Source organism: Hoplias malabaricus, chromosome 13, assembly GCF_029633855.1.
Source record: "Hoplias malabaricus isolate fHopMal1 chromosome 13, fHopMal1.hap1, whole genome shotgun sequence".
Classification (NCBI taxonomy): domain Eukaryota; kingdom Metazoa; phylum Chordata; class Actinopteri; order Characiformes; family Erythrinidae; genus Hoplias; species Hoplias malabaricus.
The window spans coordinates 30421322-30448930 of NC_089812.1; the positions used below are offsets into that span (position 1 = coordinate 30421322).

The 27609-nt window shown below is 44.5% G+C and overlaps 5 protein-coding genes across 6 annotated transcripts in view; all 5 read right to left on the minus strand.

Annotated features, from left to right (window-relative positions):
- hoxb3a (homeobox B3a) overlaps positions 1-14180 on the minus strand; it is a 55375-nt gene extending 41195 nt beyond the window's left edge. Inside the window, exon 1 of the mRNA XM_066641557.1 lies at positions 13993-14180. The gene's annotated coding sequence lies outside the window, so the exon portion shown is untranslated. The remainder of the gene's footprint in view (positions 1-13992) is intronic.
- On the minus strand, positions 1715-4040 carry hoxb5a (homeobox B5a). The gene is made up of 2 exons (XM_066642657.1): positions 3455-4040; positions 1715-2807 (listed from the first exon to the last, which is right to left on the minus strand). The coding sequence occupies exons 1-2, from the start codon at positions 4038-4040 to the stop codon at positions 2560-2562; spliced, it is 834 nt and encodes a 277-aa protein (XP_066498754.1). The 3' UTR covers positions 1715-2559.
- Positions 6088-8200, minus strand: hoxb6a (homeobox B6a). The gene is made up of 2 exons (XM_066641564.1): positions 7774-8200; positions 6088-6613 (listed from the first exon to the last, which is right to left on the minus strand). Exons 1-2 carry the CDS (start codon positions 8198-8200, stop codon positions 6357-6359), a joined length of 684 nt encoding a protein of 227 aa, XP_066497661.1. The 3' UTR covers positions 6088-6356.
- Positions 14181-16325: 2145 nt separating the features above from the next.
- hoxb7a (homeobox B7a) lies at positions 16326-22455 on the minus strand. Its single transcript, XM_066642718.1, has 2 exons — positions 22059-22455; positions 16326-17560 (listed from the first exon to the last, which is right to left on the minus strand). The coding sequence occupies exons 1-2, from the start codon at positions 22453-22455 to the stop codon at positions 17292-17294; spliced, it is 666 nt and encodes a 221-aa protein (XP_066498815.1). The 3' UTR covers positions 16326-17291.
- A 2405-nt stretch (positions 22456-24860) lies between these two features.
- Positions 24861-26806, minus strand: hoxb8a (homeobox B8a). Of its 2 annotated transcripts, none has more exons than XM_066641563.1 (2): positions 26340-26806; positions 24861-25174 (listed from the first exon to the last, which is right to left on the minus strand). In XM_066641563.1, exons 1-2 carry the CDS (start codon positions 26761-26763, stop codon positions 24861-24863), a joined length of 738 nt encoding a protein of 245 aa, XP_066497660.1. In that variant the 5' UTR covers positions 26764-26806. The 2 variants fall into 2 exon arrangements, with proteins under 2 accessions (XP_066497660.1, XP_066497659.1); XM_066641562.1 differs by having other exon boundaries at positions 24861-25177.
- Positions 26807-27609: the final 803 nt, after the last annotated feature.

The following is a 27609-nucleotide window of genomic DNA, read 5'->3' on the forward strand; positions in this document are numbered from 1 at the left end:
GTGTGTGTGTGTGTGTGTGTGTTTGAGAGAGAGAGAGAGAGAGAGAGAGAGAGAGAGAGAGAGAGAGAGAGAGAGAGAGAGATTAAACGCATGTCTATTTTCTAAATATATCTAAAAAGTAAATACTACACATGAAAATTGTATAAACCCGTGATTTGAACGTCATACGCTATCGAATGTAAATGTGATACATGTCAGACACAATCAATTCCCGTGGAGCCTTGAAAAAGTGGCAGTATTTCGTCACAATTCGACCACAGTGAAGATATGGTTAGTATTTTTATTATTTGGTAATGATTTCAGCTTTTTTAGCGTTTTTTTTCCTCAACTGACAAAACCTTACAACGTCAATAAAACGTATTTTTTAAAACGTATATTTAAATGTTCAGTGTATTACACTCAGAAGAGTGGAACCGATATTGGTTCGTGTTTTTATGATTGTGCATTGAGTTCCACATAGACACCAAGGAAGTGTGTGTACAAACAGCAGCCCACACACATGACCCCCACTCTTTACACGCGCCACCGGTTCCCCAATGGACAGAATGCGGAAAAAGTTTACATATCTGATTCTTAGATCGACTCTTAGATGCTAGAACCACGGAATGATTGACACAAGCTTTAGAGACGCTCCCCTCCTCGACTTCCCACCTCTCCTCACATCATCTACCAATGTAGGCTTTAAACTGAACTTACTGTGAGCGCGCACGGTCCACTATCCTTATATCCGCCTCCAAATGGGTAGAACCAGAGAGACACGACAGGGTATGGTCCAGATACGGTCAGTGAGTGTACTGGCCTACTAGTGCGCTCTTCCCCTCACAACTGACCCTTTAGAATCCCTTCGAAGCAGTTAAACCGTCACTTGCATTCTAGAATGTGAAATATATAGTACATTGTCAACTCCCCAAAACCATAAAACTAACTTTATGGACCCCACGTGACTTTTGAGAGCCAGTAAGGGGTATCTGTCTGTGGCCTGGGCGATTTTTACGATCTAACTTCAAGATAAAACGCTCATCCGTTTGACATGTAAATGTCATAGCTACTTTTGGTATAGTTTGGTCAAAGGCAAAAGCCAAATTGCAAAAAGGCGAGGCAGCGCGGGCAGCCGCTTCACTTTTAGGACCTTTCCACGGCTCTCAAAAGTCGCGTTAGAGGGTGGCAAAGCGATGGTGAGTTTCAAAGTCCAGTGCTTGTTTATTGGGAGGGCTACTGTAGAGTGAGGGCTGTGTATTTACAAGCGGAAGAATGTCAGAGATATGGGAGAATGTGTGTGTTTATATCCGAGGTGTTCTTGTTCAGCCTTAAACCCTGGTGCCTTAGCGTTATTTAGCGTGGTTTGTGTTTGATGTCGCATGGGTGTTATACGCGTTAAAGTTCCGTGACTCTCCGTAAACTTTAGTAAAGGTGGCGTGGCGTTGAAAATCTTTAATTTTTTTATTTTTTTATTATCAGCAGAAGGCCTTGACATTTACTCATAATCTGAGGCACGATGTGTGTGTGTGGTGTGTGTATATGTGTGTGTGTTGTGTTTTTTTTTGGGAAACTGCAGTCAGGTGAAACCGATTATCTTGTTTGTGCCTTAATTTTATTGAGTTGGAGTCAAAATTCATGCCCAGAAACAAACACCGCTCTTAAAATGTTGGGTCAGAATATGGGGAACTTTATTTCTTTCTTGTTTTTTTTTAATTTTACTCCAAGTTAAGCTACAAACAAATACAAAAAGCTTATTGGCAAAATGCTTACAGGCAGTTCAACATGACATTAGCTTTTGTCGCTTTCCACACACGTTTGCCATTCACTCTGCCTACTACAAATAGCCAACTGGTCACAATAAAAATGTTCAATATTTACAACTTTTTTTGGGGGGGGCGTCAAAGGAGGGACATAAACATGATCCAGTAATATACAATTACATATTTGGAATATAACTATACACACGTATGACCGGATACAGAAATCTAGGAAGGACTATTTACATATATCCCTTTAAAAAAAATAATCGAAGAATTTGAACACATGACAAAAATTCAATGAGATTAGACGAGGACGGTAGAACACATAGAGGACCATGGAACACATCACGGCTTCTGCTGAATTTACTGCAGTCGCCCACTAAACTAGAGCTTCACTTCATATTTGGGCAGAGGCTTTTCTAAGCTGTAAACTCAAAGGTATACACGTTTATAGGTAGTAAATAAGTTATAACATTTAAGAGCTCACATGCTAACTCTCAAGAAAGCATTAACATAGCACTTGACACAAACAATATTCATAACAAGAACAACGGGCGGCATTTTTGTCTATTTTTTTTCCCTTTTTTCTCTTCAAATGATAACATAGTATTAAAAGAACAGCCTGAGGACTCTAACGTCCTTTTAATTCATTGGAGCAGTACCACAGTAGAATTTAAGTTGCCTAAAACATCCAACAACATGCCGAAAGGTGCCGCTTTTTACAGTACTCGGTATAGTGTATTGAAACCTAGATTTCCTTGTTTTTTTTTTCTTTTGATTTCATTTGCACAACACTTAAAGAGTAGGATTTGCGTTACCACTACGGCTGGAAAGCGCTGCCTGCAGTAGCCAGGCTCATGCTCTTCAGCTTATTGTCCTTTTTCCATTTCATCCGCCGGTTTTGGAACCAGATCTTAATTTGTCGTTCTGAGAGGCATAACGCGTGGGCTATCTCTATCCTCCTCCTCCGGGTCAGATACCTATTGAAATGGAACTCTTTTTCCAGCTCTAGCGTCTGATAGCGGGTATAGGCAGTTCGGGCCCTTTTGCCGTCTGGTCCAGTCATATCTGTATGGCATGGATAAAATGCAAGAGTGAGGAAAATCGTTAGCGAGAATGGCGCAACACAGCATTAGAACAGCAGATAGCCAACACATTTTTTTGCACTTTGGAAAATAACACACAAATACCGATGTCTTCCGAGGATTTATGGCTCGAGTGAGTACAGTGCAGTCGCCAAATGGTACAGTGCACATCTGCCTCGCGCTGAGCCCCTACTTTTCTGACTTCGCTGGAATATTCAGAACTTTACGAAACACTCAACGTTTCCTACAAATTTCCTCTAAAGCCCCGACTCTCCCCCCAACGCTTATTCGTTCTCTCACCTTTTCTCCATCTCGCCTTCCTCACTTTTACTGTCTCTCCTGTCTTCTCCCCCTCTGTGCTCACATTCCCACGCGCCATAAAACAAGAACTTTTCAAAGAAACAACAACTTCTAAGCCCTCATGCCTTAGTGCCCTCTCCTCCACCTCGCTCCCCTCTCTCTCTCCCGCCGCTAGCGAGGCTCCGTACTTGAGAGATTTATGGCTCTTTCGCGGAAATGTGAAATAAAGGCTTAATTCTGGCGCTAGCTGAGCTACAAACTCTTAGGCGCACAGTGCTACTTCGCTAACAGCAACAAAATAAGGAGGCGTATAAGAGAATGCGGGGGTACCATGGCTAATATGTAGTTTCCGCATCCACGGGAATATCTGTGGCGCTTGGCCATCGCTGGTCGCCGACGTGGTGGACGTTGCCGTGGTCTCTTGCTTTTGCTGCGCGCGCGGCGCCGCGCTGGCCGCTCGGAGGGAGCCCTCCTCGGTCTCGGACGAAGCGCTGGCCTCGTCGATTTCTGTGAAGTGTGGAGCGCTGCTGTTGGCGAGGGTGCTGCCCGCGGTGGAGGCGCTTTGGTCGGAAGAAGGCGAGGCGCATTTAGGTCCCAGGCTCTCGCTGTTGGAGCACGGCAGCGGCTCCGGGGACGCGAGCGAGCAGCTGGACGGCTGTCGGAAGCGCGTCTCCGGCGCGGGGGACTGGAAGCCCCGCGAGCTGTCCCCAACCGCCCCGAAATGGCCCGTGTTGGTTGAACGATTGACGCTTAGGTCCATCCCATTGTAGTTGTAGCCGTAAGAGCCTGAATGCATGGTGCCGGAGTCCCTGTACGAGGCGTTCATAGCGCTGCTGCTACTTCCATAATTTAGTAACTGATAGTCGGGGCCATTTGGGTAGCGCCCTGAGAACGAGTTTACAAAGTAAGAGCTCATTTAGGTTGTTTTAGAGGGCTTGATTTGTAGATCTTGGTCGTTATAACGCTGTGCTTCACGATTTATGATGTATTAATGAATTATAGCAATGCACTGTACTTCGTTTTTGCTATGTATGCGGCCAAATATGGGGGTGGGGGTGCGTTTGGGAATCACGTGCTTTTGTTGACCAGTCGTAAATTCTCACTGATGACTTCAAGAGGTAATTCATGCTCTATGGTTACAAATGATGACGAGACGGGGAGTCGTTAGGCTCGAGTCAACGTGTGCCTCCCATGGCAGGGATGTGCTGCGCGTGAGCAGACAGCGTCACCTACTGGGGAAGTGCGTTATAGCAGGCGGAAGACATTTTCTAACTTTCTGCCTATTGTATTCTCTGTATGGTGATAATAAAATACTTTTATTTTTGTGGATGAAGATCTCTGGCTCGTGTCATGGTGTGGTGGCTGTAAAATGTAGATTTATTTTTAAATTTTATTTATTTGTACTCGTTAATATAATTCGGTTTATTTAGCGCATTGTAGTTATTTAAGAGAAAACAATAGGTAACGTATACATTTCTAGCTAGCGATGCTTAGTATTATGAAACGGTTTGCAAGACTCGTCAATGACAAGGGCATTAATAATAATAATAATAATAATAATAATAATAGCCCACAGTCCAAGATCTGCTGTTACAGAGCAGGGGTATGTTTGCATGTGCCTCCTTGATGTTACCTCTACGCCATTTCTACGCTGTAGTTAAACGTGAGGAGGAACAGTTGAGCTTCTCGTGTACGTTTAGAGTATCCGACTGTAGAATTTATGGACTGAGTAGACCATAAGGAATGCAGGGCTGTGATAGATGGCTCGAGTTGATATATGGTTTGTTGACACAAAGACACAAGTTATTTCATGTATGTGCATCATGATACGCGATCCAGCCCCGTGTCATACATGTGTGCTTACATTCAAACCGGAAAAGTACAGTTGAAACAGCCCAGACAGTGGAAGCGTAAACATTCAGGACCGAGCAAGAATGGAGAAGACTGTTAGCGAAGGGGACAGATGGGGAACCTCAGTGTAACTGTGTTACTGCTTACAACGTTCAACGCAACTTATATTCGAAGAGCATACCAGCCCCGAGCTTTTGAGTTTCATACTCAGCGGGAACACGGGCAGATCGTGGTTAGATGAGTTATGATTGATCTCCTCTAGGCCTCGTGTTCCAGCAGGTTCACGTATGAGGCACGTTTCTTTACCTGGGATCTTGACTGGCTCTGGGTGAGTGCACGGTGAGCGCGCGGACAGGTCAACTTTCCCCTTCGACCACTTATTAAAGTGCACTGACCCCTTCCTTTCACTTGCAAGGGACATTTTGCCACGGAGCTGCCGGTCACTTTGTCCTTGAAAGCGAAAGCACTGTCCTGATTGACGGCTTGTTTGAGCGCGTGTACCTGTTCCTTGCAAAGCCCTGGAAACACGTGGCAAGGTGCTTTTTTTCCCCTGTGGTACAGTGCGATATATTCTGCTGCTTTTAAAAAGTAGAGAACAAATGCATTGATTAACGACTAATATTTTGCGAGAGCAAATAATCGCATTCACTTTGTCGTTCGAATAAACCGCAATAATTCAACACAGAAACACTGCGCTCTTATTTTCACGTGATGCTTTTTCACAAGACACTATTATTTAAAAACATGGCATAGCAGGTGGAATATTGTTTATATTTTATTTATTCCTCTTTTTTTTTTCCCTGATAAAATTAACAACAAAAACACGTACAAAAATGTATCTGAGACTTAACCGCCCCTGACTAGCTTCAGAAATATAGAGTGCTCCAGTCCTACTTTTATTTCATAAACCCTCACACAGCAATACACTTTAAAACCAGTTTCTAAACCATCATCATCATCATCATCATCCAGAAGAAATACGTCATTTCGTACAATGAGAACTGAGTTTTATTTTTCACATCGCTTAAATATGAACACGAATATAACATTTTCAAAGAGCTTCGTTTAACATGGTCTTCTAGATGTCGGACCCAAATCCAAGGATATGCGCGCGCACAAAAACACATTAATTAGACATCATGTAAAAAAAAAAATACAAGGAAATAATAATAATAATAATTATAATTAATAAAATGTCGATAAGTGGAATGCTACAACGAATTTTACCAACACAACTTCACCGGCGCGAATTTATTTACACAGGGAGAGTCTTCCTTTCTGCTGAAATACTGAGGTCTCGTGCCTTCTTTTGGGTTGTTTTGCTTGTCGTCGACTTTTCTTTTTTTCTGTTTTGTTTTGTTTTGTTTCGTTTTTCACTATTTCACTCTGTCCTCTTCTCCTCCTCTTCCTCGCCGCTGGTTTGTGAAGAGTTGATGAGTTTGTTCTCCTTTTTCCACTTCATGCGCCGGTTCTGGAACCAGATCTTGATCTGGCGCTCGGTCAGGCAGAGCGCGTGCGCGATCTCGATACGACGCCTCCGGGTCAGATACCTGTTAAAGTGGAACTCTTTCTCCAGCTCCAGCGTCTGGTAGCGGGTGTAGGTCTGTCGCCCTCTCCGCCCGGGGTTTCCGAAGCTCCCTGTCCGAGAGAAAGGGGGGAAAGAAAGTCAAACATTAACACTGAAAGCGTGCATATTACAATGACAAATGCATGCGAGCCGAAGAGCTCGAGGGCAACAACATGACTTGCTAGTCTCATGCCTCAGGAGAATGTTTAAGCGTCTCGGCCAGCGTTACTGTATTACAGTCTGTTCTTTGGGTCTCTGGACATTGATTCAGATGTTGGACGCTGTCTGAGGCTGTCAGGGGTTTACGGTGATGGCAGTAGATCCGAAAATCACATAAAATCACGCTCTCAGAGGAAAACTGAGGACGTGCCATGTTTCAGTTTGTGACGTTAATAACAGAACGTCTTTTCTTTGTATAAATCCGAGCCCCGCTGCAGTTTGGACGCCTCTTGGAAAATGTGAGAGACATCTGTGATTTTTCACAGGAACAAACTGCCACTGAGAATAAAACGAAACGAAATGCTTGTGTTTTTAAAGGTTCAGTGGAACAAGTGTAAACCTGAAACGCACCGGCTACAACACGGGGACCTTTAAATTATGACGAATTATGGCGCACTTAGAGGGAATATATTCAACAGACTAGTGTTCCTCCAAGATTTATTCTTTTTATTTCATTTTTTTCCAGCAGCTGATTAACACTGTCCTCTCCGACCCCTTCTTAGATCGCTCTCTACCACTGTTTACCACTTGAGTTCTCTCCCCTTATACCGTATTTCACCGTGAATTATCCCTGCGCCTTTTGCAGTAGTGTGCAAGAGCGCGCGAACAGAGGGCGGACTTGTCAAAAACAACAATACCAGCCATTTTATGATGAGAGACACGCAGCAAATGCTCTGGTCTTTTACAAGACAAGACACCTCTGCGGTTTAAGTATTAAGCCAAAGACAAACGCCAGCCAAAATGCATTCTTCTCCGTCAGCCGGAGGATGCAGTTATAAATACGGTCGCATGCACGGCGGATAACAAGGCTGGCGCGTGTTTGTGAACGTGAAAGTGTTCTCCGGTTTCAGTGGGGCGTTATGGAACGGAACGGTGAGAGTGTTTACAACGTACGGGCTTCTGACGGCGCATAACCGGGGGACACAGGCGCGTAGCTCGCTCTAGGAGCTTCAAAATAACACAGCGAACGCACAGTGAAGGGAAGGTGACAGTGAGACAGTTCCACGCTTACCGTTACACGAGTTCATTCGCTGCATCCACGGGTAAACCGGCGCCGTCGCCTTGTGCTCGTCGACCTCGGTGTAGATGCTTTTCCCCGCCGAGCCCGTGCAGTCTGTTTTGCGGTGGTCCTGACTGAGGACGAGGGAGTGGTCCTCGATGCTGGAGAGGGCGCACGCGGGGTCCTTTTCCCTGTAGAAACTCGCCGTGGCGTAATCGCAGGCACCGGCGGCGCTCGCCCTGCCGTACGCGCCGTTCTGGTAAAAGGAGGAGGAAGAGTACGCCTTCTCTTGGACGCTGCTAGCTCCATACCCAGCGCCGGGATAGTGTCGTAAAGCGTCTGTGTATCCGGAGGAGTAGAGGGGGATCTGTCCCAAGAACGACTCCTGTCCTCCGGGCAGAGTCACAGGGAAAGTTGAGTTTACAAAATAGGAACTCATTGGGAGGGCACCGGCTCTTTTCCTTGCTTTATGATTTGTTGTGTTTTATAGTCCAAGTGGTTTAGCTATTAGTAGTTTATCGGAGATTGGGTTTTAGTTGAGGGGGGTGGGGGGGCTGCTGGGTGGCTATGTGCCAGTGCGGGACAGAGTCGAAACCGTACCATCTGACCAGCCGCTGACCAATCGCAAGCGTCCGTGCCTGCAAAATAGCACCCTTGAGGGGGGCTGTGATTGCATGCGCCGGGGGACCCCAGAGCAAAGCTGTATTTCTGATTTTTTTTTTCACTCTCAACCTTTCTCCCTTCCCTTTCCCTTCCAATGAGAGCGCTCAGTGCGAATCACATAGGAATTTTAAAACGCTAAATTGAATACATCGCCACTTTTTCCTCCTCCTCCTCCTCCTCCTCCTGTTTTGACTGAGCTGCGCTCATATACAGTAGATTATGGTCTGCTCCGCTCGCCAGAGACAAAGGAGGTGCCAAACAAATAAGCCAACAAATACAAATACATAAAGCATTTCCAAAGCACCTATTATTCAAAATGGCACCCGGTGGATTTTTCATCTTTCCATCGCCGCTGTTTTTCAGAGCCGTGATTCATTTCGCCTTATCGCAAAGTTGGAGACACTGGGCAAACAGGCACATTTATATCCGCTATTTCATTTCCTTTTCCTGTCATCGCCGTGATCTCCAAACATAAATATAAATATCATTAGCGAAAGTTGAGGCCAGCGAGTGAGCCGCGGAAAAAGAGGCGCAGAAATCCTCTGATTCGCAACAGGTTGCAGAGGCGCTGTTAGCGCTATTATTTCCTTTCGGAGAACTCCATTTTGTGCGCTGTATAAATGTTACGCAATGTGTAATTGGGACGCAATTACACCTCACACCCCCCCACACATCCACTGTAGTATAATTATCTTTTACATACATCTACCCACTCCAGTCCCTGACCTTTACTGTGGGATAATAAAGCAGTTTATGGCCGCATCTGTCTCTCCTGATCACGACACGTGCTTTCTGACCGCATTCTTACAGGAGTTCCACGCTGACTCCAGAAGAATATATGGGCTGCTGGATACGGCCTGTGAGCACCAGCAAATAAGTCTGCGTTTGTGGTGTTTTCAGCGCGTGTGTGTTTTTCATTAAGCGGGGTACAGTCACCGAGGCCGGGCTCCTGTCGCTCCGCCGGCCACTTGACCATTTGCTGCGCCCTAAACAAGTGGATATTTTTAAAGGTTGGCTCCTGGGGGTTGCGTGCGTTTTACTTTCATTTCAGTTTCCTTTCTGGCTTCGCGAGGATGCTGCGCTTCCTTTCGCACTGCTCGGCTTTCTGTGAACGGGAAGCATCTATTGTGTATCCACTTGTAAGAGAAATCAGGGGAAACCCTGCTCTCCACAAGCCTTCGTTCATTATTAATGAGGGGGATGAGGTAAAAATGAACCTGCGCCACTTTTCCTCGCCGCGGAAAAGAGCGCGGCTAATGTTTAAATCTTTGCGGTAAATGATTGTATTTTGTTGTTGTTTCTTTCAGTTACAATTTCACTCGAACCAAAGAAGGCAGCTGACCTCGACTCTTCAGGCGGAATATGATGCAGAGCTCCAGAGGTGGAAGGACCCCCTGAAATCAGCTACAAATCACATCTGAACGCGGACTGAGGAAATCACTACAGAACGCGGCCTGATAAGGAAGAGAAAGTTCCAGCTTTTCACACCAACGAGGACAAGGAGCGACACGCGCTGTCACTCATTTCTGCCAAGTGCTGTAACTTCCTGTAAAGTCCCCCCCCCGAGTTTGCCGCGACACTGTGAACATAGTGAGTACGAACCCGCTCCAGAAGCACGACAGACTTTACTTTATTATTTTTATTTTTCATTTCCCGATACAGAGGTCACGCGACTGTTTGTTTATTTATTTATTTATTTATTTTATTTTATTTACGTGTGTTATTTCGCTGTTGACTATTTTATTTCCTGTTTCTAACTGTATTTTGTAATTCTCTTCTCGTTTGTATTTTCAATGACGTTCCAAAAGCGAGTACTGACGCTTTTCTCTTGTCTTTATTAGTTCTCTTGTATTTGTTGTTCGTTTGTTTCCAGCCTGTTGCACCGAATCTCTCGGTTTAATAATAAAACCCCCTTCAGCCGTCAGTACAGTGTCCTGAGCGCCAGGGTCATAAACTTCTAATAAATCTGCACTTTAACTGTAATGTGGTCATGAACGCTTGGAATTCATGCTACATTTAAATGGTTCAAACAACACTTCTGTGCGCCCGGCGCGCGCTGACCATTCCCTGACTTCAGGAACAGAACCTGTGCAAAAGTGTGTGTTTTTTAACGTAAAGTATTAAATATAATATTATTTAAATCTACATTTAATAGTGTTATTTACACTTTAATTAAATATTAATTGTGAAAGAAGCACAGCATTCGTACCTCAGGTTTATTATAATGTTGTATGCCACACCTAACGCTTCTAAAACAACGGAACTCATTTGGTATTTCACTGTTTTATTTTGATTAAAGAAGACAGCGGCGTTCTGAAGAGGACGAAGCTCTCTATAATTCGCAGAAACACTTTTTCAAAAATACAGAGCACGTGCTGTTTATTTCAGAATCTGAATGAAGCTTAAATTAAAAAAAATGAAGCAAAATAAATTAGATTTTTAAAAAATGACCGTGGCCCTCAGTAACATTTTAAAATGGCACCCAACATTAACAACAAACTCCGAATTCAAAAAAGCACAGCGTCCACGGCGCACGCCGGAGTTTGTGTGTTGAGAAAGATTAATCGCTTTTAAAAGTAGATGCTTGAACAGACTGCTGCTTCCTTTTGGACACCAATAATTCACACATTTGTTAAAAAAAGAAAGGAGCTCCACGTTTCTCCGGCTCTGAACTGTACGCTGTTCGCTAAGATGTTGAAACCCGCTCGCTCTGACGTCTTGGTTATTTTTGGTTGCACAGATGTCATATTTTTCTCTGTAGTGGGGTCTAATTATTTTTCCTAGTGTCTGATAACATTTGTTGTGACGCGCAGGCGCTGAAACTGTAAAATGAAAGTGTATCATAAGCCACAACGTGTAAAAACCATAAACTGTGAAATAATAAATAAATAATGTTTGCACAAGAACACTGACATTTTGTTGTATTTTAAACTGAACTCAATAAAGTCTGAAGATTCTGTTGAAATCCATTGAAGTCTGTCGTTCTGTAACGCGCCGTATTCCGTGTCCCGGAAGTAAAGTGCTCTGTGTGGAAATGATTTAATGTCATATGATTTTTTTGTTTCTTTCTTTTTTTTTTGGTGTTGAAGGGCACAAAGACAAATATAAAGGCTACTGAGCGCGCACTCTGTCCCCATTGACCGCGGGTCTTCCCCTCCCCCATTGTCTCTTTCTGTCTTTCTTTACCTGTTGGTGTTGTGTTAAACGCGCTGTAAAAGTAACTGTAAATAACAGCTTCCTATGGAAACTAACAGCTAATGTTTGTGTTTAGTTCCGCTCCGAGTGCAGCAGTGGCTCGAGCCGAATCAGAGCGGTCCAGCTGCTTTATTTCCACACGAAGTCGCTCCTGGGTGGATCCGACGAAGCTTTGTTTACAGTGTCTTATTCAGAACCTGCGCGTGCATGTGTGTGGATGTGTTTGTGCGCGTGTTTCAGACGGGGTTAAAGTTCCGGTGAGTGAGCACTCAGATCAGCGGGCACTTGGGCCTCGACGCGCTTCACTCGCCGCAGAAAGCAATAACCTTGGAACGGTCATCTGCTGAAGAGAACGAAGGGTTTTCAAGGGGAGGGAGGGCGCGCGTATGAAGGGGATATCGGGCCTTAAGGCTCGGCTTTTCTGCGCGAGCGCCACAAATCTCCCCCAAATGCAGACACTTCAAAGGGCGGCAACAACAGCCCGGAGAATTTACAGCCTCTGCATTCTTTTACGTTTCACTGCCATCGGGCTGAGCAGGCCTAGACCCCTCCCAGCGTCTCCTCTTATCTGCCGCCACTTTATTCCAGTTATTCCCACACAGCTTCTACCAGCATTCAAACACTGCATCTGCGCGAGACACGCGTGGAACGGCGTGGACTCAAAAGAGAGGGCAAGAGTCAGGTTATTCACATACGAGAGTCTCTCTCTCTCACACACACACACACACACACACACACACACTGACTGAAACACAGCCTGAAACTACATAACAAAACCATTCAAATACCAGAGAGAGAAAGAGAGAGAGAGAGAGAGAGAGAGAGAGAGAGAGAGAGAGAGAGAGAGAGGAGAGGGGCACACATTCTCACACTGCTATAAAATGTCAGGTCACACTCACTCAAGGAAACACACACACACACACACACACACAGATTGCGACAAACAAATGCACACTGCCATAAACCAAGTCTCTCTCTCTCCTTTCACATACACAGTTGTAAAACTAACCACCCCCTTCCAACCCACACACACACACACACACACACACACACACACACACACACACACACTGCAAAAGCATAGCATTCTCCTATCTCTGAAACGCAAGGCTTGAAAACACCCGCTGTCACTGCGCTCAACGGAACGCTAGATGGCACCAAACATCGAGGAAACAGGGCGAGCCGCTGAAGCCTGCGTCAGTGACCAGCTCCCACCAACAACCAGCTGCTGAGACCCCTACAGCAGCCATGAGCCCACCATCTCCACCATAAACAGCACTACACACAAGCTTCTCGTGTGCATCCAACACATTTAACAAAGGCATGCGCTGGATTTTCTGAAGAATTCCAGACTCGTTACGTGCTACACACTGACTTCAGATAAATGTGCACATATCACAATTAATTCAATTAGAAAACAGCTGCATGGTGTGATACACAATGTCTGAGAATATAAAAATACATTATTAATAAGAGCGGTAAAATATATGCTTTAATTAGTGGCGTATTATCCTCTCGTCTCTCGGTTTAAAATAGCCTCTATTTAAAGTGGGGGGGTAGTTATAATGTGGAAATAAAGAGGTGGAAAACAAAGGGTGCGGGGGCGAATAAACCTGCTGAACCGGATGGAGCACCGGCGCACTGGGAGAGGAAACCGGAGCGGGAGGGTCTAGACGAATAACCGCTCCCTCAGTAAAAGCAGCTGAAGGTGGAATACTCTAGAAGAGCTGTAAATGCGCCAGAGAATGGAAGAATGTTTGTCGCTGTTTAAGGAACGTGGAGGATGCTTAGGTTTGCAATGTCCAGCTAAACCGAGGACAGCACCCACGCGCCGGTACGCATTCGAGTTCACAACCGAGGCTTCCTAATGCATTTCTGTTTCAGGCGCTAGAGCTGGTGTAAATTGTATTTTTTTAAACTAGCATCCCGTTTTCGCATTGTGCCAGAGCTTTTCGCCGCGCGTAGGAATGTCGCATTGCCTCGTGCTACTTGATTAAGCATTCCACGTAGTGAGGGATCCAGGAAAGTGGAGCTAAGATCTGATTGGCAACAAAGCTGGTCCATCAAACCATCTCCCAGCATCTCACTATCCACTAACTGTATAATACACACGGTATAATACACACACTGGATTCATTAAAAACAGTCATTAGCAACAACAGCAACAACAACAACAACGCTAAGCATCACAGCATTTAAATCTACATCTGCATTGAAAATGAAAAAAAAAATCAATCTAAACCGGTTTCCACCAAAGCCACGCGGTGACTAAAGCCCGTCAAATATCAAAAAGCCAAGGGTTTAAGGTTTAGCTTCGAGGATTAGCCTCCTGCAGACAGAACGGATTTTTAGGGGAATGACAGCCCGCCTTACCTTTGTTGATAATTCGTCACCCGGCGGCGGGACAGTGAGGAGAGCCCCTCGCGTTTCGCCGCTCGCGCTGGGGAAGTCCTGCCGCCATTAGCGCGAAGCCGTGACTCTGACAGCAGCGCCGAGGCTTCAATCCGCTTCGCTCGCGTTTGTCACCGGGAGCCCGATCCCCGTCTGAAAAATTAGATGAGACCCAACTGCGTGTCCACATCTCAGTCAGAGTCTCCATCGCAGCGGAAATCCCAATCACCATCGGCCACATTAGCATACGGCAGCGCGCGCAGGAGGCTGGTCTCCCTCCTCAATAGCAGGAGTCCGTCTCAACTGCGCGCGTTCCGTGTTTGTTTTTTGCCAAAATGCACCATAAAACGGAAGAAGAACCTTTAAAGAACGCGCCGAAGCTTCATAAGGTGCAGCGGCCAAAAGAATGCTGCAATATAACCACTTGGGAAATCATAAAAAGTTCATGTTCACGGTTACCCATCCACATGACCATCCTCGGCCAATCCCAGGACCCAGGCACTCATAAAGTTCTATCACAAAGTTGTAAATTTTCATAAAACAACAAGGAATTTATTGCATTTCTTCATGACTGCTTTAGCAGCAGTGCCTCTGCCGTCGCCATCTTTTTCTTTCACTAAAGCCTAAGAAACAGTGTGGGCTATCTTTTTTTTTCCGGTTTCTTACACACTCAGGGCTTTGCAGAGATGAGACCTTTGCTCGTCGATGAACAAAAACAACGTGCGTTTATGCTGCAGTTTCCCCTCAGAGCTCAGCGCGGTTTGACGACTGTATTCGCGTTTAACACAAGGATTAAAATATCTTTAGATTATTTCAGAAGTTTCAGGGCGCATCAGCACTTTGATATGTTTGAATAAAACGCACAACACAGAATAAGCGCAGACTGCTCTTCATTATAACTGATTTATTACACTATAAAGGTCTGGTACACAGTTTTATAAGCGAATCTATGATTCGTGTAAACAAATAGCCGCGAGACTCGGGTTACATAGTTTAGGCAAATGGCCTAACATTAAAATATTTGTCACAAACACAAGCATAGGTTTAGATTCACAATCACACCATTTATACATCGCAGAGGAGTGCTTCTCCGCCGCTTATAACGGACGACGAGAGGTAAACAGTGACACAATAATCCATGTTTATGCCTTAATTATTAGCGAAACGTCCTTTTAGCGAAAAAAGGTTTGTCCATTTCTTCGTTTCATTGTAAGAACACAACCCTTTACACAATAATGATACAAACCGCTCTGTGTATTGTTACACACTGTTTGGTGTAATTTAATGACTATTTTATTTTGGAAGCCGCTAATTAAAGGGCGTTGTTTTGAGTGAATTCAGTATCAGATCGTGACGCAAGGCCGGATTCGGAAATGGAGAAATCTGCCACCACTTTTAACCACATTCTAAAATCGGTCAAATACGAGCGCGTCCAGTTGAGTTTGGAAAGGAAATGCTTTTCCCTTCTCTCTTTTATTTGTAAACCGAGCGCCCAGTGCTGCCATACGGACTGACCCCTGAAAAGGAGAGACCTGTTTCCCATTCTGCCGACTGGTTTTGTTCTTTTTTATGGCGTTTTCCGGCCTGTTTATTGATGCACTAAACACATTAGTTTACAGCCCCTAATGCAACTGCACTCTTTTGGTCACTTCCTGACATAAGGCTGGTCAGAAAGCAGGAGTGTTTCTAAAAAGAGTGTGGTTCCGTTTGTGACACAAGTCATTTCACATGTGGATCTGTAACACTGTACACACCTGCTGTAAAATAGAGCCGGGAAATTACACATCAATTTTAGAAAACATTTTTTTAATATGAAGGCCTTGTGTAAGACTGGGATCCAATTTCTTTTTCTCTTCAGTAGACAATTCCTTTTTTATTTTTATTTTTTTATTGACATTTAGAGTCATACAAAGGCTTTGTTAAATATTGTATCATCATTGTTATAGTTTATGCTTTTTTTTAAATGAAACCAGCGCATAATGCTTAATAATGTAATTTTGCAATTAGCGGTTGAACGCATATTAGAATTGTATTGGAAAAATATAATAACAACAATAATAATAATAATAATAATAATAATAATAAACTGTTGTTGCTCCTAATAATATGTTGTTGGTGTGAGAAAAAATAATTAAAATTATATACATTTAAAAAATAAGAAAAGACATAGGAGGAAAATAGAAGAAAGGTTGATAAACTGAGGAGAAAGTCGCACTGAGGTTCACCGCGGAATAAAACACAAGAGACGACAACGCAGAAGCTAATACTTCCATCACTACATTTTTTTCTTCTTCATTTATTGACACAAATCCTGGCGACACGAAAAAAACATACATCGTATGGTCCACTTTACATCATCAGGAGAAAACCAAACACTGGTTGAAATGAAATGCGGCTTTGAATATGAAAAAAAAAATCAACTGTACATTTAAATACATTAAAGAGCACGGCGAGGAAAACTGCGTTAAAATAGTCACAACATCAAACATTTTGTTGGAGGGATCCCTTTTCCGTTCTTTTACATTTCAGTAACTGGGAGGATTTCTAGCACTGCTTTATTCTAATACACACAGAATGTCGCCCAGTAAACAAGGAACGTCCCTGGACGTTTAAAATAAGTCTAAAAGTAGTCTGTCCGTCAAGGACATATTTTAAACGTCAATGGACGTCCAAATTCCATCTTAATAAGTTAGTTAAGTGGTGACCAATCGATAACGTCAGTGGACGTCCAAAATGCGTTTTATACAAGTAATTTATTTCGGGACCAATTAATAACGTCAATGGACGTCCAAAATACGTCTAATAGTCGTCTTTTCAATGTCTGTGTTTGGACGTCTTTTCAACTTTCATTTTGAATCTTAAGAGAACGTTGATTAGACGGCAGTCATTAGGTTATTTCAACGTTGAATAAACGGCTAAATGTTTACTGGGCGTACAGTTTTAAAGAAAGAACACGCACTTTCTCAGTGCTTTTACGAGTCTAACACAATGGCAAAGCAGGTGGGGACACTTACACATAAAGGGCAGTAAGTTTAGGTAGTACTGTTGGATATACTCTACTCAGTGTATCGCGAGATTAAACGGTAAAAATTGCAGCCTAAAATGAAGGTGGCGAGAAAAAACTGAAGCGGTTTAACTGAACTCAGATAGATCTTTTCGAAATAAACATCGGTTCAGTGTATGTATCTGAGTTGAATTAAACCGGGTCGTTTACCTCTCGCTGTAATATTTCAGGGTAAAGAGACTAATCCGTTTTTACAGTGTAAATTATAATTATCTCATTACTCCTCTTCCTCTTCGTCCTCCTCTTCCTCGTCTCCTCTGGTGTGTTCCACGGCTGGAGAGCAGGGGTCCGTTTTCTTGTTCTCCTTCTTCCACTTCATGCGCCGGTTCTGGAACCAGATTTTGATCTGGCGCTCGGACAGACACAGCGCGTGCGCGATCTCCACGCGTCTTCTGCGGGTCAGGTAGCGGTTGAAGTGGAACTCCTTCTCGAGCTCCAGTGTCTGGTAGCGGCTGTAGGTCTGGCGGCCTCGCTTTCTGTCCACACCTGAGGAAGGACACGAGACATTAGCAACAGGCAGGAAAACATGCACGGGACAACAGAGCGCGCGATTAGCTTCAGTGAAGATGATAAATTTACAAATACACAGTAATAATAATAATAATAATACCACATAATACACAATAATTATAATAATCATAGTAATAAACACTTGATTTACAAACTTTTTAACGTACGAGACACAACCCTCACTGTTAGTTGTTATTGTTTTTTGTTCACATGCGCAGTGCGACTATCTTCATTCCCAGTAAACAAGGAACGTCCCTGCACGTTCAAAATAGGTCTAAAAGTAGTCCGTCCGTCAAGGACATATTTTAAACGTCAATGGACGTCCAAAGTACATCTTAATAAGTTAGTTAAGTGGTGACCAATAGATAACGTCAGTGGACGTCCAAAATGCGTTTTATACAAGTAATTTATTTCGGGACCAATTAATAACGTCAATGGACGTCCAAAATACGTCTAATAGTCGTCTTTTTAATGTCTGTGTTTGGACGTCTTTTCAACTTTCATTTTCAACCTTAAGAGAACGTTGATTAGACGGCAGTCATTACGTTATTTCTACGTTGAATCAACGGCTAAATGTTTACTGGGTTAGTCTCTAAACTTCAACGAATTTCAACTGTAGCGTTTACTTTGTTTAACTGAACTTCTTCGCTGGTTTTACAACAGTAAAATTACTACATCAGCGCTGTTACTCTCATTCACTCTAAGTAGGTTTGACAAAGATGGTGTTGCTGTAAATACGTGTTCTCGTTTTGTAGAGAACAGAAAGATGGACGCACAAATACAGAGCCACGTGAACCACACCGGGGAGTGGAAAAAAGAAACGCACAAAATCAACGTTATTTCCAGCTGGACGTTACTGCATTTTCATAATTTAAAAAGGCCCTCACAGTCCTTACTGTGGAATGTAAACACACCCAAGACTCTTCCAGTGTTCACGAAAGAAGAAGTGTACACACACGGAACGCGTTCCTTTACAGAGATGAATACTGTTATGATCCAAAGGTTGAAAAGCTGACTCCGTTTTAAAAGTGGATTATTTTTCACCACAGTGGAAGTATTTATATCTTTCCTGGCAACCACATTCATTCATGTGCGTGCGTGTGTGTGTGTGTGTGTGTGTGTGTGTGAGAGAGAGAGAGAGAGAGAGAGAGAGAGAGAGAGAGAGAGAGTTTATAAATACACACAGTCTTGCATCATAATATACATTTTAAAATCAATATCTTCATCTATTTTTATTATTTGCGTTTTGTTTACAATTTTGCTTGTATTTCCTTTTTTAAATAAAAGTAAATAAATAAAGTAAATAAAAAGAAATGTGGTCTGAATTGTCATTCAGGGGCAAAATATATATATATATATTTATATATTTTTTTTTTTCCTAGATTTTTAACAGTACAGTGCCCGTTTGGTTCTACGCAGCCATTTTACGAGGTGCTTTAAATAACCGTTTACAACATGTTTCCATCGTAGAGAAGCACCATTTAACCATAAAAATATATTTCACAGTTAAACCCTACGTCTCTTTAAAGGAACCTTGAATAATCTTTTTACCAAACGCTGTAAACGTCGTGTTTTTGGAGTCGGATGAGAATTCGGAGGCTGTGTTTATGTGATGTCTCCAATCTCCATTCTTAAATTTACACTGTCCACATGCGATATTTTATCAGAGATATAATATAAGACTAATGCACACGTGACACGTAAGGCTCTGAAAGCTCTGTAGTGAGTAAGTGCGGCTAATCTTAGCCTAATTGCAGATCCAGGAAAGGAACGCAGGAGCAGGAGTCTACCCTTGAATGGAGTGAGCGTAGCGCACACATGGGAAGCACATTCCCGACTGAGGAGAAAACCTCGGAGTTGGGACTTCCTCCCGAACACCAACAAAGTCAACAACGCGCCGGTGTCTTTACACAGAGGCGCCGAAGCGCTCGCGAATCCATCTCAGTAACGGCACCGATTTTGAAAAGAGACTTGTGAAAGAGCATTAAAATCCCCCTCAGTGCCGCGGCTCGGCCCGCGCGCCGATGAGAAGCAGACCGCCTTCCTCCCGTTTCCGCTTCGAGCAGACCGTCGACAAATGGTGTCTGCTTTACGTTTGGGTGCTTTCTGGACGTCTTTTATTGCTCTTCTTGGTCTCCGTCCGTATGTCCGTCTCTGGCGACGTGTGACGGTCTGTGATAAGCTCAACTGGCCTCAAATCAAACCCTGAAAACAGAGGGACGAAAACGAAAGAGGAAAGAGTGAGAGAGAAAGGAAAAGAAGGGTGTGCTTGTGAGTGAAATTCCCTGCGGTGGAGCTGTGTCCTCTTTAAAACCGAGTGACATATTTTCTGTGTTCGTGTCTCAGAAGAACACCCTTTTAGGCTGAAAACAAAGGCGGGCGTTGTGCTCAAGAATGCTGTTGGAGAAAATTGGAAAGTGTGTGTGTGTGTGTGTGTGACAGAGAGAGAGAGAGAGAAAGAGAGAGAGAGAAGAAAGGTAAAGTCCATCTTAAAGTAATGTGGCGTATATTCCATCTATTATTTGGTCATTTAAAATTTCTATCAAAATAATAGCAATTAAGCGGAAGTGTTTTTTGGGAAATGTGGAGTTTACCGAGTGTGTATTTCCATACATAACAATGATAAATATAAGGGGCTTGGTATGTACAATGATATTGTTGTAGATATTATTATAAGCAATATATAATACGTAAATCAACTCCTATATTCACACAAATCATCCTTTATGCCTTCAAACTAACCTTAGTGCAGCCATGGCCTTTACCACGGGATCATGGGAAGGGCGGCTGTGTTTGGCTGCAACATTAGCAAAAGCTACAAGTCCCTGTCAATTTACTTGTATGTCATCTCTCTCTCTCTCTCTCTCTCTCTCTCTCTCTCTCTCTCTCTCTCTTTCTTAGAATTGTATACAGCTGTCAATCGCTTTTATAGCGTACTGTATATGTTCAATTTAACAGTGTTATAAACAACATTTGGCTTATTGTGAATAATCTAATTAGCAGAACCGAAGAAAATAGCCATCAAATATTTGTTTGTCTCAGAGTGGGACAGAGTTTACTACTTTTGAGCTTTCGTTTTATGGAGCGCGTCTCGACTAAATCATGCTTGAAATTGAAACTCGATTTATGAAGTCAAAGAGTTGCTATTATTAACGACACAGCAATAGGTAGCTGCCTGCACAGCGCTGGGAGATATGCATGGGCTGGAATTGGAGGTGCGCACGTGTCATGCTATGATATTAACAGCATACACACATCTGTAAAGGCCAGGGGGATTTATGTTCTTCAATCAAGCAGGGCGTATACCTACCTGCTAGTAAATGTCACGGGCCTCGCTAATGAGGAGGTGTCTATTTCCAAACTATTTACACTGTTGTGTTTTTGCGCTTGGGGCGAACAAGACGATGAGTGTGTGGGGTTGACAGTGGACTGATACCAACTTTAGCGCGTATGGAGTGCCGTTCGAGTGCTTACAGGAATAATTAAACAACAACAAACAACAGAAACCACTAAGGGCACTTTTCAATTAGGCACCCCACCCACCCCCCAACCCCCCAACCCAGGCAGGGCACGGAGAAGAGGTTAGCTTAGGGGAAGTGAAGAAAACGAGAGTTTATGTGACGCAGATTCGAGCAAGTGATTAGAGTAGGATGCCTTATCAAGAGCACGCGCGCGCACACTCACACACTCGATGTAATTCCGCAGGCCAACGTTACATGCTTACATCAAGTGTAATTCTACGCGATTCATCATACTCGTAATGTATCAAATTTCCTGACAGATCTGAAGCCCCAAGTTCGCCACATTCAGACACAAATCAAAGCCGCGAGAGCCCCTCCACAACATCCCGGTGAAGACGCCATCGAGCATTGATTTAGGCTTTTAATTCAAAGCAATTAAACATTTGAAATTAACCGCATTCTAATTGTGACGTCAAATCCCTCCACCTTATTGTTACTCGGCGGAGGAAAACGTGACCAATCACCGATCTCAGTAAACAGTCACTGAACTGAAAGACCCTTACGCTGTTATTTAAAGGTTCTCCAGTTGCACATTTGTTTTTCGTATGGAATATTGCTCGGTTGGTCTGGGAACACCGCCCAGTCAGACGTGCCTTTGTAAACAACACCAAGAAGTTAGTCCTAATAGCCAGCCGTGGTATTTCCGAATGCTAAAGCAGCGGCGCCCCCCACGCCCCCCACTAGCCCCCATCTCTCCTTTACAGCACAGCACTGTCTTGTGCGTTTTTTAGGGGTCTTCACTCGTGGTTTTATTGAGGTCGTATAGCCATAAAAGCGCAGGCAACAGCGTCAGGCGGAGTTCAGGAAGTTTCTCTGGCCACTTCGCCATGCCACGGTTAAAGAGAGTCCTTTGTAATCATTTGGTCGCCCCCGCTGTACCCCCTCCCCAGCTCCTTTCGCCATAGACACACAATCACACGAGCCCTGGTTTTAGTAACGTAACTCCTACAGACCTGTGCTTCTCATCCACGGGTATATCCGCAGGTTATCATCGCCGCGCTGGTGGCAGCTCCGTTGCTCGTCTTTGCCGCAGTTGCTTCTGGAACTGTCGCACATCACGCTCAGACTCTGGGGCTCAAAGGGCGAGGCGTGCGCGCTCAGTGCGCCGGCGCTCAGTCCATAGGCGGCGGGGAACATGCCCTGGCTCGGGGCGCTGTTAGCGCACAAACTCGGCGCAGAGGCGGAGGGAGAAGAGCTGGAGGTAGAGAACGGCGAGCCATAGGCGCTGGCCCGAGGTGAACTGGACGAGAAGGCGCAAGAAGTTTGCTCGGGAAACACTCCAGCCGGGAAGACCGAACTCGCCGCTTGGTACTGGGACAGAAACGCGTTGGCATAATACAGTGAACTCATAATTTTGGGTGGGGGGGGGCTTACTGCCTGTTTTTACGAGGTCCGATGATATATTATAGAATTACAGTCTAGATTTACACCAAAAAATCAGCCCGCTTCCAAACAGACCACGTGACCACCGGCACGTGACGGCCAGCTCTCCAATGAGTCGCCAGACTTCCCCCAGCTCTGTCTGTCTGATGTGGACTGCACACCGCTGGCCGTCCTCCGTTAAATTATTCACGTCCAGACAAGGATAACTACATTCAACAGAAAGGCAGAGTGGAACACAAAAATCGAAGGAGCCCTGAGTAGCCCACGTCCGTGTAATCACCTGATGCAGTGTCCAGCGATAAAACACCCAGAAAGTGTGTAAATATATGAGAGCAGCCTGCCTCAGATTTAGGGGGTTGGGAGAGAACCACACAAATAACAAAAAACCCATTTACTCCCGTATCGATTTCGGACACTGTACATATCTCACCACCGCGTGTCCCCCAACGTCATCGCCGGGGTCTCTACTGTGTACACGGAGGCGCGCCTGTTTAGAAGCCCCTATAAGGCACAATGGCTCAGGCCCTTACTTGAAGGAAGTTTCTGCTTCAGAGCATCCCTATAGACGCAGTAATCACCACCAGTGAGCCATTTCCACGGCGACGGATTGGCTTTAGTGCACTGGAAGCACCTTTTTTTTTGCCCACCAGCTTCCACCGTTGTCTAGACCTCAAGTGTGTACTGCTGAATGCAGAAGTTTGGGTTGGTTCTTCCAAGAGAAAACAAGCAGGCTTCCTCCATAAAGTTTAACAGTTTAACAACCAAGATATGAACTATTGCGCCAATATTTTTGGCTGATTTATTTCCGGTGCGTTTTTTCAGTCGTTAAATTAAATAATAATAAATAAAAATACATTTAAAAATGTGCACATGACATTTTCAATGGACTACGAAAATCAGCTGGGCCTGGGGTGTCCAAACCTCTGAATGTGTGTGTGTGTGTGTGTGTGGTTGTGGCTGTCTGCTTTTCTTGGCGCTTGCAGCACTTCTCTAAATGTTTAAGAGAGCATCACAGCGCTGAGCCAACATTTCACCTGATCTAACGGGGCATCCTCACAATCATCCGCCCTCATTTCTTCGCTAAACAGACCGCAGTGCTGGGCTTGGTGTGGACTAATGTGTACTCTAGATATTAATCTGAGCGCCTAAAGCGTCTGCAAGTTTTAGATCTGCCAAAATAGTTATGAGGCGTTTGAACTGTGGTTCAACAAGAGATCCCACTCCTGCTTAACACACAACTAACGCTGTAAATCCTCAACTCAATCCCACTTTATGAGCAGTGCGGGGGGGGGGGGGGGCTCACGTCTTCGGCGCCGTTTATCACCCAGTATTAAGGTTTCCAAACTTTCAGTACACTTTTATGTTTAGAGTGGACCAGCGTCTGTAACGTGGAGGCCTAGAGAGAGCAGTGAGTGCTGGCTGTACCTCGCATGCAACAAAGCAGAGAAAACAAGCGTGGTCATGGATTCTCGCGTGTAAACTTTATTGTGCCCACTTTTTTTTTTTTTTTTTTTTTGTTTTTTGTTTATCGCCCTCTTCCAGGTTTAGACAATAGAACAAAGTGATGAAGAACAATGAAAGCATATCGTCAAGTTCCCAAGAACCAATTCACGAATACAGTACAAAAAAATCTGTTTCACAGTAAACAATGGGTCACATGACAACCTTTTTTATTTTTTTTTTATGTTTATTTCCTTTTTATTTGTGTATTCATTTATTTATTTATTTTAAATCCACTGTGCGCATGCTTTAACCCAAGAAAGGAAGACGAAAAAGAAAAAAAAAAAAAAAAAAAAAAAACACCATCAATCTGAGAGAAACCTAAAGGGAAGTGTAAAAAGATCCTACGGCATAAATAGGCAGTTTCATGTTGTTGGAAGTCATTAATCGCTACGTCATCATCATACTCGTCATCATCGTCATCATCATCATAACATATAAGTGAGAACAGTTAAAAGTGCACCATTTAACTTAAGAACTATACAGCTGCCAAAGGTAATTGTTAATGTCAAAATTCCTAACAATAGAAACTGAGCTTTGTTTCACAATAATTATTCCACGAAGAAAGGAGGCTAGTTTACACAATGCGCCTACTCTCTGAACATTAGGTCAAAGGAAACAAACAAACAAACAAACAAACAAACAAAAACGTAGAAATGCTTCATGTCGTTCGTCATCATAAAGTTCGGTGGTCGCGTGTTAGATTAGGGTCCTTCTTTTCCGCCACCATCGTTCAGCTTCCCATCGACTGAAATATGTAACGACCCGGCGCAGACTGGAGAGTCTATCCGACAGAAACCCTCTTTCCGTGTCCGTTTCTTTACTTAAATATAGCTCTTGCTTAGCTCTCCTGATTTGCTGCGTGGCCTCCACTACATTTGTTTCGGCTTCTCGCAGTCTTCGGACGCTGATTGGGAGCCGGACGCCTGCTCTTTCTCCCGCTTCTCCTTCTCGATCGCCTCCTGCTCGGACTTACTGCTGGGGAACTTGTCCTTGTTGTTCTCCTTTTTCCATTTCATGCGTCGGTTCTGGAACCAGATCTTGACCTGGCGCTCGGTCAGTCCTAAGGCGTGCGACACCTCGATGCGCCGCTTGCGGGTCAGGTACGGGTTGAAGAGGAACTCCTTCTCCAGTTCCAGGGTCTGGTAGCGGCTGTAGGTCTGGCGGCCTCGCCTGCGTCCGGCAGCTACTGGCAAAAACAAGGTCAAACACGTTAGACAGGCTCCAGGAAGTGCGCGAGATACCTGAGGTTTTTTTAAAAAAAGACTGTAGCATATACAGTGTCATTTATTATTAATAATATTATCATCATCATTAGTCTAGTAGTAGTAGTATTTCATATTTAATGTTTACAGAACTACAGAGTATAAAAAACCACATCCATTCAGATAATAAACCCTTGAAGGACCCCTCTTTAGGGTGAAGGCTCATGGTGGACCACCGCAGAGCTGAGAAGGAAATGATGAAATATTGTTCCATGATTATCCACTAATAGGGACATCAGAACTCACAGCACTGCTGTCAGCAGCCTACATCAAAACAGGGTCCTTCAGGGGTTCTTACCCAAAGCTGTGGTTCCCAAACCACAATTTAGCAGCATCAACTGTTTAATGGCCCCTAGAAAACCTTGCTGTAAAGAAGTGCTTTTTAAGAAAAGCAAGAAAGAGTGTTTCACTGTTACAGAACGAGGCGAGTTTAGAGAAGTCCTTTTTTTCCTAGGGGTCCCTAGGTGGTGTTTAAAAAGTCTTATTCGGATGTTTAGCTAATCCACTGTACACGTGCACGCACATTATGGGTTTATGAGCGGGCTTATGGCTGACCACCAGAGGCTTAACACAGTGGTGAACTAGAATCCGTGTGAACTTCAATGTAAACGTTTCAAACGTTTGAATGTTGTTACACGACGCTACAGATGTGCAGCGCAGTAAAGTGTGTGAAGTGACCACCCTGTAGTGAAATAAGCCTCGACATCACTGTAAGTCGTAAAAAAAAAAAGCTCCACTAAAACTTTGAGTGGGGTGAGAAGTGAAAGATCAGCTGTAGGCCAGAGTCTCACACATGGGTCTGGAAGAGGAAAGAAGAATGCCCTCTTTCCCTCCGATCCTTTTCTATAGCAGGGTCATTAAACTGTAAAGTGATTCACAAGTTTTGGACACCATAAAACAATAAAAAACCCTCCTCGAGCTATTGTGTCACCCAACACACACACACACACACACACACACGCAAACACACACACACAGGAAATGCGGCTCCCAGACTACTGAGTAGCCCTGGGAGTTGTGGGCCAGCTAAATTTGATCCCAAACACCAGCGCAGCAGCACGAGGGATTTGGCCGTAGAAAGCTCACCTTGCGGCCGCATCCAGGGAAACAGCTGCGTGGGGGACGGGCTCTGCTCCGTGTTGTCCGTCTCGTCGCCGATGCCTCCCGCGGCCAGTTTGCAGTCGCTGTACTGGACCAGGTCCGCGTCCTGCGCCCCGAACAGCGTTTGCCTTTGCAGAGCGTCGTAGCCGTAGAAATTACCCGGCTCCCCGTGACATGTGACGGCGCACGGGCTTTGCTGGTACGGCGCGGCGGAGAGCGTGGACGCGCCGTGGTGATAGAACTCCTGGATCTGCGGCGCGTGCTGGAAAGTTGCCCCGGTGCCGGGACCGTACACGACGGTGGGTCTAGTCCCCAGATCCTGCGCAAAACCGCACTCGTAGTAATTGGGACGTAAGGACTCTCCACTTTTGTATTTGGAGAAGAGGGAGTTGACAAAATAGGAGCTCATCTTTTTGTTGTTGTTGTTGTTGTGTTCTGCAGTCGATGTTTGTTGTTGGAGGGGCTTGTTGTTGATTTTTTTTATTGCATGTGTCTGTGTGTTCGACGGTTCTGAAGCCCAAACGCCACAATTCCCAATCACTCGTGTTTGTACACCTCGTTGTGAACAAGCCACAGCTATTCAGCTTCCACTGATAAGGCGCCGCTCGCTCAGGAGATCCAGCATCACAATCCCGGCGCGGGGAGCCACTTCCCGAACACTTTTCTGTGATTTACTCCGCCGCAAACGACTTGTTTCATATTTCGCTGCGTCCTTTCACGACCATTTGCATCTATTATCGAGCGTTCTTTCCATTGGCTTCCTCTCGTCCCCCACACGACCACCGCTCTGCGCGCTTCTGATATAGAGGGAGTGGGGAGAATGAAAAAGAGAGTAAAAGAGAAAGGGAGAGGGTTACAGTGGGGGGCGAGGGAGCAGGAGAGAGAGAGAGAGAGCGCGCGCGCGAGAGAGAGAGTAAGGGGGGCTATGGGAGAGAGGAGGGGAGAATATGCCCATTAATATATTCAAGCGGGTAAGTTAATGAGAAATCTGCCGCTTTGCATCAGATCAAATACACAGCCTCCACCCTCCCCTTCCCAACTCACCCACTCCAAACCACACGGGCGAAGAGGGCTTTGGTTTTTGGTGGATGTTGATCACACACCAACTAAAATACTACGATTTTAATAATTTATATCCAAGACCCCTACAACAGGCGGGGGCCCCCTTCGTCCAAAATGTCAGCCGGGGTCCGAACAGCACAGGTCCACGGTTTAATTGCTGCCGCTTTTAACAAGTTCCATAAACCCAGTGGTC